Genomic DNA, 19,328 nt, shown 5'->3' with positions numbered 1-19,328 from the left:
CGATGTCAATCGAAGAAGGGAGTTAAGAAGATGCAAACTAAGAGACGCGGTGGCAGCATATCAGCACCCAACTCTAAGCGTCGACGAACTAATAGGCAACAATCCAAAATTGAAAAAGAAACCACCAAACTTCCAGGGCACGTTCCACTCTCCTCTTCCTCATCTGAGATGGTAAGTTTTATCTTCATTTATGTAGTTTGGTGTGGTAAGTGATAATACATCTGTCGGTATTTATTCATGAGTGTTATATTGATGACATTTTATATTGTATCTATTTAATTATTTGGCAGTCATCCATCAAAGGCCATTGTCCCATATGGGAGGCATCTCGAAGCACATATTCATGTGATTTGACACTTCATAGCTATGTGCGTGGGAAGTCACCCAAACTTAGCGTGCCGTAGTGGAGATGTGATTATGTAAGTCTATACATATATTTAAAAAAATTTTGACTAAGTTTCCGAATTTGTGGATAATGACGTTACGTTCTAATTTTCAGGTGTACATCCCTGTCAACAATGGAGGCGCCCATTGGTTGGCAGCATGTGTGGACTTGAAGGCTCGACATATTGATTTATACGATCCAAATATGGGAAATAAATATGTCTAGAACAAAGAGTTGGACAACGCGAAATGCCTTAAGTATATGCTGCCTTACCTATTAAGGTATGGGGGATATTACGAGAAGAATCCAGAAGTGCTTCCCACTTTAGAGCCATTCACAATGACCATGATCAAAGATGCACCCTGCCAAGATAATGGGTATGAATATGTCGTCATTTCCAACCACTACTATTGCTGCTGTTTAATTGTGCTTACGTGTGGGAATTCACGTGGTTGGTTTTCATTAATGCTATTCTGTAGGGGTGATTGTGGCATCTTTGCTTTGAAATTTATTGAATACAAGAGCAGTGAGGAGAACCTTTTATTTGGCCAGGAAGACATTAGCTTGTTTAGAAAAAAATATGCTGTTGACTTGTACTTTAATAAATTTTCAATGTAGATCGTATGTTTAATATTATGACATCCTAATTAATGGTATCTTAATATGCAGAATCTAGTTTTAGTAATGATAACCATTGACAAAATAAGAGAAAAGAAGACCCTTGGTAGTGATAAAAATTCAAACAAAGATGATTACCGATATGCTTTCGGTAACATCAATTCACATATTTTTTGACTCCAAAGAGTCCACTAATGCATGTTTCCGATGCAAAATATATATTCATCACTAACCCTAAAAAGAAAAAACCCCAAAAGTTTGGAAAAAGTTTTCAAATTGGCAAAAAAATTTGATTACCGTAGGTTTCATGGGTAATTACCGAAACCCCAGTGTTAATCGCATTTTATCAATTTTTTGGCCCCCAAAAGTCCCCTAATGAGTGTTAAATGCAACAACATGCAAAATATACGTTCTTCAATGATTCTAAGGAGAAACAATCCCAAACATTAGGAAAAAGTTCTCAAATTGGCAAAAAATACTTGATTACCGTAGGGCCTTCAGTAATTATGGATGAAACCTACGGTAATCCGTTTAAACTGGCTAGAAAATTTACCAAAGATTTCATCGGTAATTACCGAAGGCTCTACAATAATCACATTTGACAACTTTTTTGGCCCCCAAAAGTCTTCTAATGTGTGTTAAATGCAAAATATATATTCTTCAATGATTCTAAGGAGAAAAAATCCCAAACGTTAGGAAAAAGTTTTCAAATTGGCAAAAAAACTTGATTGCCGTAGGGCCTTCGGTAATTACCGATGAACCTACAGTAATCAGTTTAAACTTGTTGGAAAAATTACCGACGATTTCATCGGCAATTACCGAAGGCCCTACAGTAATCACATTTGACAACTTTTCTAGCCCCCACAAGTCCCTTAATGTGTGTTAAATGCAACAACATGCAAAATATACATTTTTCAATGATACCGAGAAGAAAAAATCCCAAACGTTAGGAAAAAGTTCTCAAATTGGCAAAAAATACTTGATTACCGTAGCGCCTTCGATAATTACCAATGAAACCATCGGTAATATTTCCAGAAAGTATAAATCTATTACCGTAGGTTTCATCGGTAATTACCGAAGACCCTACGGTAATCAAGTTTTTTGGCCAATTTGAGAACTTTGTCATAACATTTGGGATTTTTTCTTCTTGGTATCATTAAAAAATGTATATTTTGCATGTTGTTGCATTTAATACACATTAAGGGACTTGTGGGGGCCAAAAAAGTTGTCAAATATGATTACTGTAGGGCCTTCGGTAATTGCCGATGAAATCGTCAGTAATTTTTCCAGCAAGTTTAAACTGATTACCATAGGTTTCATCGGTAATTACCGAAGGCCCTATGGTAATCAAGTTTTTTTGCCAATTTGAAAACTTTTTCCTGACATTTGGGGTTTTTTCTCCTTAGAATCATTGAAGAATATATATTTTGCATGTTTTTGCATTTAACACACATTAGGAGACTTATGGGGCCAAAAAAGTTGTCAAATGTGATTACTGTAGGGTCTTCGGTAATTACCAATGAAATCGTCAGTAAATTTTCCAGCAAGTTTAAACTGATTACCGTAGGTTTCATTGGTAATTACCGAAGGCCCTACGGTAATCAAGTTTTTTTGCCAATTTGAGAACTTTTTTATAACATTTGGGGTTTTTTCTTCTTGGTATCATTGAAAAATGTATATTTTGCATGTTGTTGCATTTAACACACATTAAGGGACTTGTGGGGGCCAAACAAGTCGTCAAATGTGATTACTGTAGGGCCTTCTATAATTACCGATGAAATCGTCAGTAGTTTTTCCAGCAAGTTTAAACTGATTACCGTAGGTTTCATCGGTAACTACCGAAGGCCCTATAGTAATCAAGTTTTTTTGCCAATTTGATAACTTTTTCAGAATTTTTGGGGTTTTTTCTCCTTAGGATCATTGAAGAAAGTATATTTTGCATGTTTTTGCATTTAACACACATTAAGGGACTTGTGGGGGCCAAAAAAGTTGTCAAAGGTGATTACAAAATTACTGACGATTTCATCAGTAATTACCGAAGGCCCTACGGTAATTAAGTTTTTTTGGCAATTTGAGAACTTTTTCATAACGTTTGGGGTTTTTTCTTCTTGGTATCATTGAAAAATGTATATTTTGCATGTTGTTGCATTTAACACACATTAAGGGACTTGTGGGGGCCAATAAAGTTGTCAAATATGATTACTGAAGGGCCTTCGGTAATTACCGATGAAATCTTTGGTAATTTTTCCAGCAAGTTTAAACTGATTACCATAGGTTTCATCGGTAATTACCGAAGGCCCTATGGTAATCAAGGTTTTTTGCCAATTTGAGAACTTTTTTAGAATTTTTGGAGTTTTTTCTCTTTAGGATCATTGAAAAATGTATATTTTGCATGTTTTTGCATTTAACACACATTAGGGGACTTGTGGGGGCCAAAAAATTGGTAAAATATGATTACCATAGGGGTTTCGGTAATTACCAATAAAACCTACGGTAATTTTTCCAGCAACTACAAATTGAATGCTTTCACTTATTAATGTCATTTTTTCTCTTACTTTGTCAACAATTATCATTAATAAAGCTCGATTTAGCATATTCTCGGTGGAAACACACACAATTGAAGTTGTCGGATGGAATTGTGGTGATTTTTTTACAATGGTGGACAAATGTCAATTACCGATGATGCATCGGTAATTACCATTGGGTAGTAATAGCATCCGTGAAAAAGTAAGAAACCTACAAAAAATTGAACACAGAATGATATTTTAAAAACACAATACGACAGATGACTTTGCCAACAAAGCAACACATAAAACCAACATCTATTATGCCAAAACACATGTTAGCGGTTGAGCTACTAATTGCATTGCCTACTACATTGCATAACACACGAATACCGCATAACATGCCCCCATTGGCTTAATATAGCATAGAGCAATTTATGGTCCTTCAGTTGAATGGTGCTGTTGGTTGGTAGTGCGATCAAGAGGTACGGCGGCCGAGCATGATCGGCTACTGTGACCAATCTGTTTGCATCCCCTGCATCTATATTGAAGATGCTCCTCTCCTTGAGATTGAATCCTCTTCTTTCTTGGTCTTCCTGACTGTTTGCCAATATTAGGTGGAAGTACAAGCTGGTTTATGACATCATCTCGAGCATGCCACTGACATTTATCTCCAAGTGGATATATGGTTTCCGAATATGCGTCACAGAGTGAGTCAACTTAGTAATGCACCGAGCAAAGGATATATGGAGAAATATGTCGATGCTTACATGCTTCAATTGCATGGATACAAGGAAATCCATCAATGTCGAATTCCTTGCATGAGCATGTCTTATTTTCTAAGTTGACTACTCCAACAAACATGCCATAGCCAACAATTTGAAACTCGTATAAGTTCAATGGAATAACACGTAAGCCTCTGCCATTATTTAGCACTCTTTCATGATATTTTCCAACCAATTAGTAACAAGAGTTTGCATTGCAGCTGCGTTATTTCGATGTTCATACCCCTAGTTGATTAATTCTTCAATCATGTCTGCAAACAAAATAGCTAAAAAACATTACAAACTCTAGTATTGCCCTTCCTCCTCATGATAATAATCCTCTTCTTTCTTGGTCTTCCTGACTGTTTGCCAATATTAGGTGGAAGTACAAGCTGGTTTATGACATCATCTCGAGCATGCCACTGACATTTATCTCCAAGTGGATATATGGTTTCCGAATATGCGTCACAGAGTGAGTCAACTTAGTAATGCACCGAGCAAAGGATATATGGAGAAATATGTCGATGCTTACATGCTTCAATTGCATGGATACAAGGAAATCCATCAATGTCGAATTCCTTGCATGAGCATGTCTTATTTTCTAAGTTGACTACTCCAACAAACATGCCATAGCCAACAATTTGAAACTCGTATAAGTTCAATGGAATAACACGTAAGCCTCTGCCATTATTTAGCACTCTTTCATGATATTTTCCAACCAATTAGTAACAAGAGTTTGCATTGCAGCTGCGTTATTTCGATGTTCATACCCCTAGTTGATTAATTCTTCAATCATGTCTGCAAACAAAACAGCTAAAAAACATTACAAACTCTAGTATTGCCCTTCCTCCTCATGATAATTATAGCAGACTATGCCTTCTAACGCAAGGAAAAAAAATTGCTAAATTATAACAAAACCAATATAATATCAACCAATATAATATTAAATACAGTAATCACATAATAAAAGCATTAAAAGTTAACTAAAGACTATAACTTTAGATATTTAGATATCATAAAACATCAACAGCAAGTAGACTTCTCATATAAAACATTTAATATGTCCCCAAGAAGATAATAATCATCAAATTCGGCTCCTACCATGGACCTACCAATAATCCAAACCACAACAGCTGTGGTCCTTGTGGTCCTTACAATTTTGAATAGAAACCTAAAGTGAAAGAGCTTCATGATATCATAATATGCTGACAACACAAATACAATTGAGTGAATAACCTTCCACCAGTTCCTTTCACTTTAAAGAGAAAAAAGTTCATCCTACATAACAACAAGCAGGGAGGATTGAGCATTTCTTAAAAATTAACAATGTTTCAGAACATGTGACAAATAAATTGCTTAATTTTTAAAATCCTAAAAACTAGTTATTAAGTGCACAGGAGAAAAAAGGTTCTTAGATAAAGGCAGAAATTTTGTGGTTCGATAAAATAAAGTAGAAAGCTAAGGCATAGATATTAATTTGAACATTGTTATACAGATAATGAGGATCCATTAATAGTTCCAACCAAGTCAGAGATCAAAATGCCAACTCCCTGTGTGTAGAATGTACAAATATACAACAATGAAAGGAACTCAATGTTGACCTTAATTTGAAGGTCAACAAATATAAACTGAACAAGAACAATATAGGTAATAATACTATTACACTACTTTGACCAATATAGGAACCAAATGGACCTCCAAAATTCAGAACATCTAAATTTTTTAGTCTGGCTAATGATGAAATGAGGAAAAGCAACATCTAAATTTTGAAGTGCATGTAAATGTTGATATCTATTTGTGCAATTTCAATTGGTTTACTCGTTTTTTCATATGAACACCTTATTTTACATTCATTGTGATTTTGTCTGTTTTCTAATATCTTTTCTTGGCTTTTTTCCCCTTAATGTGTGTGTATTTGTCAATACTATTGTGGTGGCTAACTTCCAAAAAGCATAATTGATTCGCAGCCAAACCGAGGAACTCATATAAAATGTCTTCCTTGCACAGCTCCCATATTTTTCTATTATTATCATACGTTAACCTATCATTGCATCTTTTAACATGAAGTGCAGAGGGAAATGATTCCACAACATCATAACTGGAGTTTGAGCTAAATCAATAAATGAAAGCCCCAATGGACTGTTTAAATCAATAAACATGCATGAGAAATGACTAAATTAGAAGGGGATAAATACAAAAAATATCAACAAAGAAAATGGAGAACAATATTTGTGAAGTATCTCTTTGACACAAGAATAATTTACTTGAATAAAAGATATTAAAGTAATAATAATAATATAAATAAAAATAGAAAGAAAAATGCATGATGATACAAAAAAAAACAAAGGAAAAACAAAGTGCATTTACATTGGATATTAAGTGTTATGAAGCGTATGAATGCAAATACTTTAAATCGAAAAACTCATTCATAGAACTCAAAGAAAGACACTGAAAACAATATCGCTAAACAATTCACTTCGTAAACCATGATTAATGCTGCAGAATAACACTACCCCAGGAAAACTTAACTCGTAGAGCCCAAATCCAACTAAAGCTACCAAAGGAACAGCTGAAAGTGGACTCAAAAACTTGAAGAATAGATATAGAAAATCTAATTAACAACAGCTTCAGAATTCCAATTGTTTGTAGGACAAAACTATTTTGGAGAAAACATTAAAAGGCATCAGTGCAAACACTCAACAGCCTTAACAAATATTTGACAATAGTTTTTGTAGTCGAGTTCTATTACTTCTCCAGTTCCCCATTAGAATGAGAAGCCAAATTTCAGAGCTTCAACTTTCCTCACTTCCATTTTCTCACTCCACTTCCCAAGTACAACATATATGTTAGACAAAATTACATATGTAGATATTGGCTTAGGATTTAAACTAAATATTTTCTTTGCTAGACAACATTATAAAAGGTTAAGCACATTCAAACATAAGACCAGTTAACATTAAATAATTATCAACATCAAAAATTTAAGCTTTAAGAAAACATATAGTTTTAACAAGAATGAAATAGTAAGTGGGATGCTTATTGTTTATTTTTATCATTTCTATGTTCACTACCATTATTATGGTTCTTTTAGTCTTTGCTCACAAATAAAATAAAATAAAATAAAATATAAAAAAAACAAGGAAATGACCTAAAATGGGGTTTGCAACCAAAAAATGAAATAGGAATAAAAAATTGTAAAGTCTTGAGAAAATGTTCCACAATAAGTGGTGGGTTTTGAATTTTTAATCAAAAAGGTGATAGGGAAGTGTCCCATAAACGTTTATAGCGCCCTTGGGTGGTTCTTTATCAGATTTCTTCATCGTGGGATCAGCACAGACAACAACATAAATTTTCTTATATAGTTCTTCAAGGCTATCTGCTTAATTCCTTCTTCTATGTACTCATTAAAGGATTTCACTCAACCTTCCTGCTAATGTCAAAGAATTTGTATGAATATATACCACAATGATGCATATGATATTTTGTGCAGTAGCCAATTATAGTAGCTCGTGTAGGAACCTCAGAAGACAACGTATTGAGGTTATTTTTAATTACATAAAGTGCAATGCACCCATAACTCATTGGAAGAAACTTAAATTATCAATCAACAAAAAGGATGAACATCTTGACTTTTAAAATTAATATTATCAAACAATAGAAAAGCATGATTAAGTAAAAAAGGAAAAATAAAAAGTTCTTCAACAACTCAACTAGAAAAATGTATTCTGATGTGTTACTTCAAGACATTGCATCAAGCATTCTACTTAGCAGTCTTTGTCTTTGAAGAAACAAGAGCATGCCTAGAATAGGGCAAAGAAATGCAAAAAGGTAAAACTAAATATTTAGAAATATTCTATCAGAATGAGGACATAAATTAAGCAACTCAGCCCTACCTAAATGCATAGATGCAATAGGTCCTCCATATCCAAACATGTCAAAAAAAGGTTGCAAAATCAAGATATGCTTGAAAGATAAATTTCAATGAGTAAACACTAAGAAGATAGTGGACACAGGACATAACTTACAAAAAAATTGTACTTCGAATATGGAGGAAGAAATGCACGCTAATAAATAACCAAGAGAAACAGAAAATAAGATAAAGTACATGTACAAAATAAGATGTATATTTCTCTTTATATTAGAATGAAACATACATGCACAAGTTACAAAAGTTAGTGTCAGTTTTCACCATATAAATAAGTGTATTCATAAGATAAAAGCAAAATAAAAAGATTTTGAAAACAATTTTTACCATAAGGTATGGAGGTTTTAATTGTATTGCCTGTCTTTTTGAAGACCTGCGAAGTGATGCGCCCATCTTTCCCCTGTATAGAATATATGTAAATGACACCTTTTGAGGAACACAAAAACCTCACAGAACATGGAAATCAGATTTAATAAATAACACTTATTATCATAATAACAGTAATGAAAAATGTATTTTCTTGTAAGGCTGCTTAGGGTTTTAGTTCTTTCACAAATTCTTCTTCTGTTTGACTAGTGTATCCACTTTATAGGGAAAACAATTTCTTTAATTCATTATGCCTCTTTGAAGTACCAATAGCTTGTTCAAGAAATCACATCAAGAATGAGCATTAAAAAGAAAATATAAAAAAGAGCACATAATGAATATGAAATTTGGCCAATTAAACACTAGAACAGAATAAAATTAGCCACCAAATCTATAGGACCCTGTTATGAAACATATCTACTGACGAAGTCCAGGTCCGAAGGGCCAGCATAAATTAATTGGAAGTCCAGGTCCAAAGTGATAATATAATGAAAACTAATAAAAAAAGACTTGGTTAACTTTTTAACATTTGATGAAAAAATTTGTTAGTGGGTCATTGTAAAGAATGACATGCTAAACTTCCAGAAGAAAAATCTTCACCTCTGCTGCACCAAAGATTTCCATATAACCATTGGCAAAAAACATGTTCTACTTAACAGCTTAATGATAATGATGGAATTCTAAAACATAAGACTATCTCCTTATTCATGCATTCAAAGTATAAACCAGACCAGAATTTCTAAATCGAAAAAAGTCAAAAAGGGATGAAAGGAGAAAGGGCAATGCTTACCTGCTGTGGTTGGTTTGTTATCTTCCCTAAGAACACGTATCGTGAGTGAGGATAGGTTTGAGGGAAGATTGCAAAAAGGGGTTGTGTTGACATGGCATAGGTTCCGACCATCGTTTGCCCTACTAATAAGTTCTGTAGATAACTGAAGCCATGAAGATGAGAAAGAAAAGTCGCCGGGAGAGGGAAGAAGTTGCTGGAAGAATTTAAGAGGTCATATCGTAAGAGGGAAATGGATCCTAGAGAAAGAGAGAGTGAGAGGGAAAAGAATCATGTGGAGAAGAAGGAAAAGGAAATGGAATGGAGCAAAAGAAATATAAAATAAAATAACAAAAAAACAGATAAAAAATAGAGAGAGAAAGAGAGAGAGAGAGAGAGAGAGAGGGGGGGAGGGGAGGGAAATTAGATACGAAATGTTGTAGGTGGGATACTGGTAAGAGGAAGAAAGAAATTGTAAGTGATTTAAAGGGTAAGGGTAGAGTTGGAATATTGAAAAAAACGTGGGTAGACAAAAAAAGTTTAAAGAAAGAGGGGTATTTTTCATTAAGCCCTTTAAAATAAGGGCATTGGGCCAAATTCCCCTATAATTTACGATACAGCAGTGCCAATATCCTTTTTCATAGGGATGTAAATTTGGGCTCTCGAGCCCGATCCAAACCCAAAAATTTGAGTTCAGAAGGGTTCGAGCTTTTGGGCCTAGAGAGAGAATTCTGGCCAGATTGGGTTAGACTAATGTGCCAAAGGGTTTTTCCCATAAATAACCACCTTACAACTCCATTTTAGAAAAATAGCAAAATTTTTTTTAAAAAAAAAACTAGCCACCTTGGGACAAAAATACCCTTGATAAAATTGAAAATTACACAAAAACTTTCCTTTCTTCTACACAGCCGTTCGTTCGTGGGGGTGAGGTTTATACAAAACTGTTCGTGGGGTTTCTCTAAACTCTTTGCATCTCATCGCCTCTCACTCTCAATTTTTTGTATTTTCTCAGATCTCAAACTAAAATCAGGTAAAAATTTTATCTTTTTTCTTATTAGATGAAAGTAAGGAAATATGTATTTTTTTTGTTTTTTCTCTTTCTATTTTTTCTTGTAAGTTTTATTAGTTTAGGGTTTTTTAAGCTTTTTATTTGATATGGGTATGCAAGAAATTGATTTATGAGATGTTCTATGTAATTTTAAAGATACTTTAGGTGGCATATGGTTTGAAAATGGGAGAAATTTTGTGTAAAACTGAAAAATCGCGAAAAACAGTAAAAACGGAGGAAATTTGGCGAAAAAGATGAATTTCCGCCAATTTCCTCCAGTTTGTCAGTTTTCGCAAATTTCCGCCAATTTTCCGCCAATTTTCCGCCAGTTTTCCGCCATTTTTCCGCCAGTAGGAAAAAGCTATATTTGGCCCGAAAAAAAAAACAGAATCAACTTTTTTAATACAGTTAATATGTTTGTTTAATATTATTCAAAATTTTATATATTTATTGATTTAGTTTAACGTTATTCATTTAATTTTGTAGTCAAATGGAAGATGATGACATTGTAATTGCGGTTTTATACAATGGAACATTGGTACAAAATGATAGTGGTGATTGGGAATATCAAAATGGTAAAAATGTAATGGTTTCCGTCGGCAAGAGATGTACAAAATCAGAGTTAGAGGATAAGATTTTCAATTCTATTGAGATAGATCGAAATGAATATTTGCTAAAGCTAAAATGGATATATGGACGATGTGCAGAAAAGTTGGATCCTACAGAAATACGATGTGATAGGGATGTGAAATGCTTTCTTCAAGAAGTGAGGAATGGAGGGATGACAATGATGCGGCCTCCATTGTATGTTGAGGTGATTTCAATAGTTGAACATGTATGTAGAAATGTTCATCAAACAGCATTTGCTTCGGATAGTGGGAGTAATCTTCATTCTTTTTCTTGTCCTCCAATTGGCGGTCGTCTACCACAAGCTTCCGGTACTGAACCAATTCAGGCTACATCTCAGGAAATTATGGTTCAAGAAACTCAGTTTAGAGATCAAGTTGATGTTCGTGGGGGGGCCTGGACATCATTTAACATTCACGAAGGAGTTGATGTTGGAGGTGACTATGCTGAACGGTTTCCTAACGACGAGGAGTATGAGCAGTTGCATCATATTGATCATGATGAGAATTACAATGCAGCAGGGGATGATGTTGGTCATAATGATGCAGATTTTGATCATGAGTTGCCGGATAATGATAATGATATGCATCCTGAAATAAACAATGAAGGAGTTGATGATGTTAGGGTTCATCGTGCTACAAGTGACCACATATCATCGAGCAACAGAAGTGGTTCTATGGCCATATTTTCGTCAAAGTTCACTGGCTGTGAGAGCATAGTAGTTGGACAATTATTTCGCAACAAACGTGACCTACAGAATAAACTGAGTATCTATTGCATGCGAGAAAATAAGGAGTTCAAGGTGACACGATCAACTACACAACGGTATGAGGTTGTATGCTTGGAAAATACTTGTAAATGGCGACTACGTGCAACCACATTTAAAAATGGAGAAATATTTGTTGTGAGAATTTTTGATAATGTACACAGTTACTCGTTAGATATCGTGCATCGAGAACACAAGCAAGCCAGTAGCCGGGTTATCGGGCAATGTATCAAATCTAAATATGAAGGTATTGCACGTGTTTACAAACCCAAAGAAATTCAACATGATTTTTTGTAGAAATATGGGGTGAATATAAGCTACAACAAAGCATGGAGAGGTAAAGAGTATGCACTTAACAGTGTTAGGGGATCTCCAGAGGAGAATTTTGCTAAGTTACCTGCCTACTGTTTTGAGTTAGTGTCGAAGAACCCTGGGACTATTACACGTATCAAAACAGACGATAATAACAATTTTGTATATTTCTTTATGGCGATTGGAGCAAGCATTAGGGGATTTAAATCCCACATAAGATCCGTATTGGCTGTTGATGCAACTACATTGAAAGGGAAATACAAAGGGTACATGTATATTGCATCGGGCATGGATGGCAATAAGCAAATATATTGATACGAACCTAGGACGACCTGCTCCTAAACCCGTATTATATTAGCCCGGATCTTTAATTAAGTTCAAGTTCTAATGGAATGGACCTCAACCTCTAACCAACCTGTGGTTAGAAACCTTGGTATAATGTAGACGCCACAATAGGGGATGGAAAACCTATTGATAAGTCAAGCTAAAACAACCAATTCTCTAATGGTGTTTTAGGTGTTCTCAAAGAACAAAGAGATAATTAATCTCACAAGTATTTTTTTTAATCAAATCAAAGTTTTTAAAGTTATATTATTAATGAAAAATAAGCCTTTAAATAGGCTTTGAAAGAAACAAAATAAACCCTAAAAACCCTAGGAAAAACCAGCCACACAATGAAGAAGTCTACCTTGGCCGAAACTTTCCTTTTCCTAATCTAATTTGGATTAATTAATTCCTTTATTTTGAATTAGGAATTAATTAATTTACAATGAAAATAATAAAATAATAACTTTCCTAATCTTATTTGTCCAGATAATAAATAAATAGAAACTAAAAAATAATGGTAGTTTCCTAAAACAAAAAGTAGAATAAAATTAGGAAACTAAAATACTAGCTTTTTGACTAAATTGACTTTGACCAATCTTTGACCAAATTGAGCTCCAAATCAGCTTCTAGATGCTTTGTAGGATGCCAAATAAACTGAATATGAAGGCCCACACGTTGCCCATGCTTGGAAAAATAAGAAAAGGCTAATACAGTAAAATACAGTAAAGCCAGCAAGCAATACAGCAAATTCGGCCAAATTGTTGAAGCTGTCCATACAAGCCCTTTTTGATTGCATTTGAGGCTGCTTTAACTTGATTCCATGACCTCTTAGGCATATGTATTGAACCCATAAAGCATTGGAACCATTTCATGCTTCTAGGACTCCAAAAATGTACCAAAACCGTCACCCGGGTCCGTATCGGCTTCCACCACTTGAATGCTTCGAATAGGCTTTGTATCTTCAAGTATGGACAAGCTCTGTTGAGATTGATTACCCTCTGTATAAATACTCCCAGGTTGCCCTTAAATCTCTTAATTTGAGCTCTTGTGTTTGGCCTAGTCTTCATCCGTGTCGAGTCAGCACCCCAGCGGGTTATCGGTAGAGCGGGCTCGGGCGGAATCACATCATATATCCTTTGGCTTTCGGCATTGGAGATGGAGAGAACGAGCAAGCATATACATGGTTTTTCCAAAACCTGAAGGATGCCATCGGAGATTTTCCAGATTTGGTGTTTGTGAGTGATAGACACCCCGCTATTGAAAGGGCATTACGCAAAGTTTTTCCCAATGCATACCATGCGTTGTGCACGTACCATATAAGCAGAAATATTAAAGCAAATGGACATGCGAAAGATGAATCAATAATACAATGTTTCATGCTCGCAGCTAGTGCATATTTGGTTGAAGATTTTGAGTTTTATATGGGGCAAATTGAGGCAAAAAACATTAGGGCTGCCCAGTACATTCGATCATGTGACCCTACAAGGTGGGCACGTTCTCTTTATCCATGTAGAAGGTACACTATCATGACCACCAATATTGCAGAAAGCTTGAATGGCATTCTGCTAGATGCTAGAGAGATGCCAATAGTAGCATTAATAGAGCACATACGGGATTTACTGCAAAGGTGGTTTTATGAGCGACGTACTGCAGGTGCAAAATTGACAAAGCCTGTGACTGACCATATGGAAGAGCAACTCAAACTACGAAATTTGGAGTCCATCGGACTACGTGTGAAAGCCATTAATATGCATGAATTTCTTGTGGAAGGTGGGAGTTTGAGGGGTACAATTAATCTCCAATCAAAAACATGCTCATGCAAAGTCTTCGATCTTGATCAATATCCTTGTGATCATTGTATTTCCGCTTGCAGAGACCGAAAAATTGCTCCTTATGGCATGTGTTCTCATTACTACACCGTGGATGCATATCGTGCAGCTTATGCTGAGTCCATTTATCCTTTGTTAGATGAAAAACAGTGGCATGTCCCGGATGACGTGGCAAGTCGCATTGTTCTTCCACCAAGATGGACACGTAGGCGAGCCGGTAGACCAAGGATGCAACGCATATCATCCGAAGGTGAAGATGTTATTGGACGTAGATGTAGCCGATGCGGTGGTGTTGGACATTATAGGCAGAGATGTACGAATCCATTGTCTTATGCTTCGAATTAGAAAGTTTTAATTTAGTGTTATGGTTTAATATGTTTTGATAATTATTTCTTTTTTTTTTTTTTGAATTTAATCCTAAATGAAAAGATGCTTTCTGGAATTGATTTTCAATCTTTAGTTTACATATCATTTTATGAAATGTCCAAATGATTTTGAAAATAAAAACAAACATATATCAATTTTATTTTTATTTAAAATGGTTATTGATTTTAAATGTCACTACATTTTTTGTTAATTCCATCTTCATCTTATATAATATTTGTCTCCACTCTCAATTTTTTTTATCCTACTATTAACTTATATAATCTATTAGAAATTGATTTTCCAAGTGGAGGAAATTAGTTTCTAATAGGAGTAAAAATTATTCAACAATTTCCGCTTGGAGGAAATGTTTTCCAACAGGAGGAAAACTATTTCCGCTTGGAGGAAAATTTTTCCACCTGGCGGAAATTTATCAAGAGGCTTCAATTTTTCTTCATATGGGATTTCCGACTGGAGGAACGTTTTTCCTCCATTTTTCCTCCAGTAGGAAAATTTTTCGGCCTATAGGAAATATTTCCGACAAGCGGAAAATTTTTTAAAATTTGCAATTGAGCTCTTAAGGCGTTTGTGCATAACGGAATTCTAATAAATAAACATGGCACATTTCCTATAAGGTCAATTACTTATCATTACATCAATACCACATTGTTATCTTTGTTAAATGAACATTATAAGCCACCATTATATTTACAATTAAAAGTCAAATATAATAAATAATATGCATCTATAAACATGAAAAAAGGAAAGAAAAAAGCATCACCACGCAGCTCATATGCTAAGTTCTTTGTTGTAAACCTCATATGCATACTTCTTCCTAAAGAACTCCATGTTATCTTGTGTGAATGTCAATGGTAATCTAGCATGTAAGAATTCGATGGTCTTGAGTGTAAATATGCCACAGTCCTCTAACTCTGATTTTGTGCATCTCTTGCCGACGGAAACCATTACATTTTTACCATTTCGATATTCCCAATCACCACTATCATTTTGTACCAATGTTCCATTGTATAAAACCGCAATTACAATGTCATCATCTTCCATTTGACTACAAAATTAAATGAATAACGTTAAACTAAATCAATAAATATATAAAATTTTGAATAATATTAAACAAACATATTAATTGTATTAAAAAAGTTGATTCTGTTTTTTTTTTCGAGCCAAATATAGCTTTTTCCTACTGGCGGAAAATTGGCGGAAAACTGGCGGAAAACTGATGGAAAACTGGCGGAAAAATGGCGGAAAACTGGCGGAAAACTGGCGGAAAATTGGCGGAAAATTGGCGGAAATTTGCGAAAACTGACAAACTGGAGGAAATTGTCGGAAATTCATCTTTTTCGCCAAATTTCCTCCGTTTTTACTGTTTTCGCGATTTTTCAGTTTTACACAAAATTTCTCCCATTTTCAAACCATATGCCACCTAAAGTATCTTTAAAATCACATAGAACATCTCATAAATCAATTTCTTGCATACCCATATCAAATAAAAAGCTTAAAAAACCATAAACTAATAAAACTTACAAGAAAAAATAGAAAGAGAAAAAACAAAAAAAATACATATTTCCTTACTTTCATCTAATAAGAAAAAAGATAAAATTTTTACCTAATTTTAGTTTGAGATCTGAGAAAATACAAAAAAATGAGAGTGAGAGGCGATGAGATGCAAAGAGTTTAGAGAAACCCCACGAACAGTTTTGTATAAACCCCACCCCCACGAACGAACAGCTGTGTAGAAGAAAGGAAAGCTTTTGTAGATAAGGGTACTTTAGTCCAAACGGGTAAAATATTGGTTAGTTTTTAAAAAAATAAAAAAATTTGCTATTTTTCTAAAATGCAATTGTAAAGTGGCTAGTTATCGAAAAAACCCTGTGCCAAATCTAAAGCTTACTATCCGATCTTATGGGTATCGGGTTGAGCTTGGAGCTTGGGTATCGGGTTCAAACCTCGGATTTAAAGCCTAGGCCCAAAATTGGAACCTAAAATTTAATTTTTATTTTTCTTATGGTTTTAAAATCTGATTCAAAAATATTTTTATTTTGCTTAAACTATCTTTATAATAATAAAATAAAAATAATTTTTTAATAAATCGAGAATACTACAAGTACCAAATTTATTAATTAAATTTTTTATACCAAATATTACAGCTATTTTATTAATGATTGATATATAAATAAATGTTTTAAAATTATTAAAAGTAGATCCAATAAACAATGTAAAGTCATTGGATACCAAATATTTAGTTAATAAATTAGCAAATGTAGAGTTACTTTTAATAACTTATTTTATTTTATGACAAATAATAAATAAATACTGTTTAACGCATAATAAATTTTTATAATATATTAAATAAAAATATCAAAGAAATTATAAGAATTATATCTGGCTAGCTAATTAGGCTGGACTTCAAGCTGACTCAATGGACAGCCTAATGGGTCGGCCTGAACGTTATTAAATGTAAGTTTTTCTTGCGAAAGAGCCAAAAAGGCCAAAAAAATAAAGAATAGGAAAGAAAACTGAGTATAGAGATATCTAACTAATTACTTAAAATGCAAATTTTGATCTCGTAATATATCTTTTTACTTTTGGATATATTCTAAAATTTATTTTTGGAATCTATATTCCATCAAAAAAAGAATATCTAGTATACTCCGTCTATTTATGGGTTTTTATTTTTATAAAACATTTTATGAGTTTTTGCATGTACACCTAATTAACGGCTTCATATTTTCAAATTTTAAGTAAACACTAGCTGATTTACATCTTATATTTTTGTTGCAACGTTATCCTTTTTTAATAGGTAATTTTTTTTGAAATTTTATATGTAATTTGAATACAAAATAAAGATGAACAACCGCCAATTATTATTTTTTATTGCATTTGTATGACAACAATAAAATAAAAAACTTATCTTTGGTTAAAAAAAAAAAAAAAAAAAAGGGCATGTATAGGGATTTTTTTTTTTTTTTTTTGGAGACATATCTAGGGAGTTCAAAATAAAAATAAATTATAAATTAAACCCAAAAACAGTGTTAAAAATTAAAGAAAAAAATTTATCTTATTAGCTACACATAGTATTTATTAATTATAACACTTATCTAGTACTACCAGCTGGTAAACATTTTTCCTACTAAAAAAATTATCCATTTATGTTTAATGATAAAAATTTTACTTTAATTATCAAAGAAAAAAGAAAAGATAAAAAAAAAAAAATTTCCTTCATAAAATAAATGTTTGAAGGGAATACCAAACAAAATAAATGGGAATATAATAAATGAGAGTCCAACAAAAAAGATTCCCCAAGTTCTCCATTATAAAAGAATGCCGTCCTCCATCTTCATTTTCTCTGCAGTACGCTTCACTCTAAATCAAAATCTTCCATTCTAATACAGCTTTGCTTTTTATTTATTCTCTACGACCATGACTAACGAAATAGCCCATGATCTCTCTCCTTTCCTCAGACTATACAAAGATGGCCGAGTAGAGCGACTCAAAGGCACCGACGTCGTCCCTCCATCACTCGATCCCAAAACCGGCGTCGAATCCAAAGACGTCGTCATTTCCGCCGAAACAGGCTTATCTGTTAGGCTCTACATCCCCAAAACCGCCATTAATGCACCCAAAAAGCTTCCTCTTCTCGTTTACTTCCACGGAGGCGGTTTCTGCATCGAAACCGCCGCCTCTCCGACCTACCACAATTACTTAAACCCCTTAGTCGGCCAAGCAAATATCGTGGCGGTCTCCGTAGATTACCGAAGAGCTCCCGAGCACCCTGTTCCGGTCGCTTACGACTACTCGTGGGAAGCCCTTAAGTGGGTAAGCTCTCATGTCCAAGGACAAGGCTCCTCTGAATGGCTGAATTCCCATGCAGACTTAGAAAATGTCTTCTTCTCCGGTGATAGCGCCGGAGCAAACATCGCGAACAACATGGCGATTCGTGTAGGATTATCGGAGGAAAAGATCGGTATTAAGCTCAGAGGGATCATTTTAGTGCATCCGTATTTCTGGGGCAAGGAACTTGTAGGTGAAGAAGCGCATGGTCCTGAAGTGAAGGCGATGATAGATAATTTCTGGCTGCTGGCATGCCCATCATCAACGGGCGGGTCGGACGACCCGTTTATAAACCCGGAGAAGGATCCGAATTTGGGTAGACTGGGGTGTGAGAGAGTGCTTGTTTGCATTGCCGAGAAAGATATTTTCAAGGAGAGAGGAAGGCATTACGTGGAGTTGGTGGAGAAAAGTGGTTGGGGAGGGACTGTGGAGTTGATGGAAGCCAAAGGGGAAGACCATGTCTTCCATTTGTTCAACCATAATTGTGAAAATGCCATAGCCATGCTCAACAAAATCGTTTCCTTCATTTTCTTCCAGCAGAAAAATATCTGATATTTGGCATCGTTATATATCAATTTTCTCAATCAGTGATCGGAGAAAATAAAAGTTTGTGGCGCATTGTATTTTGCTTTTATCAGTTTGTTCGCTGAATTGGTCAATTGCCCCTTTATTGTAATTGTCTTTCCTTTTTGTTATATTAATGAAGTTTTTATTAGTCAATATCATAAAGGTAGGAAATAACGAATCAATGCAAAATTAAAATATGATTCTGTGGAAAGGGATGCAATATTGCTTTCATATATTGTAATTTTTAGACCTTGGAAAATAACGTAATTAGGAATAATAATATTCGTGGCACATCTAAAACGGTTTAGTACT

At 34.3% G+C, this 19,328-nt stretch overlaps 1 protein-coding gene across 1 annotated transcript; it reads left to right on the top strand.

Annotated features, from left to right (window-relative positions):
* Positions 1 to 17,992: 17,992 nt before the first annotated feature.
* On the top strand, positions 17,993 to 19,108 carry LOC107411236 (probable carboxylesterase 12). The gene has a single exon (XM_060811588.1). The coding sequence runs from the start codon at positions 18,039 to 18,041 to the stop codon at positions 18,999 to 19,001; it is 963 nt and encodes a 320-aa protein (XP_060667571.1). The 5' UTR covers positions 17,993 to 18,038; the 3' UTR covers positions 19,002 to 19,108.
* Positions 19,109 to 19,328: the final 220 nt, after the last annotated feature.

This window comes from Ziziphus jujuba, chromosome 9 (genome assembly GCF_031755915.1).
Source record: "Ziziphus jujuba cultivar Dongzao chromosome 9, ASM3175591v1".
NCBI lineage: Eukaryota > Viridiplantae > Streptophyta > Magnoliopsida > Rosales > Rhamnaceae > Ziziphus > Ziziphus jujuba.
The sequence above is the reverse complement of the archived record's forward strand: the minus strand, read 5'-3'. Positions and strand labels throughout refer to the sequence as shown.

Coding starts and splice junctions, on each gene's coding strand:
- LOC107411236 (XM_060811588.1), top strand. CDS start 18,039: ATGACTAACGAAATAGCCCATGATCTCTCTCCTTTCCTCAGACTATAC.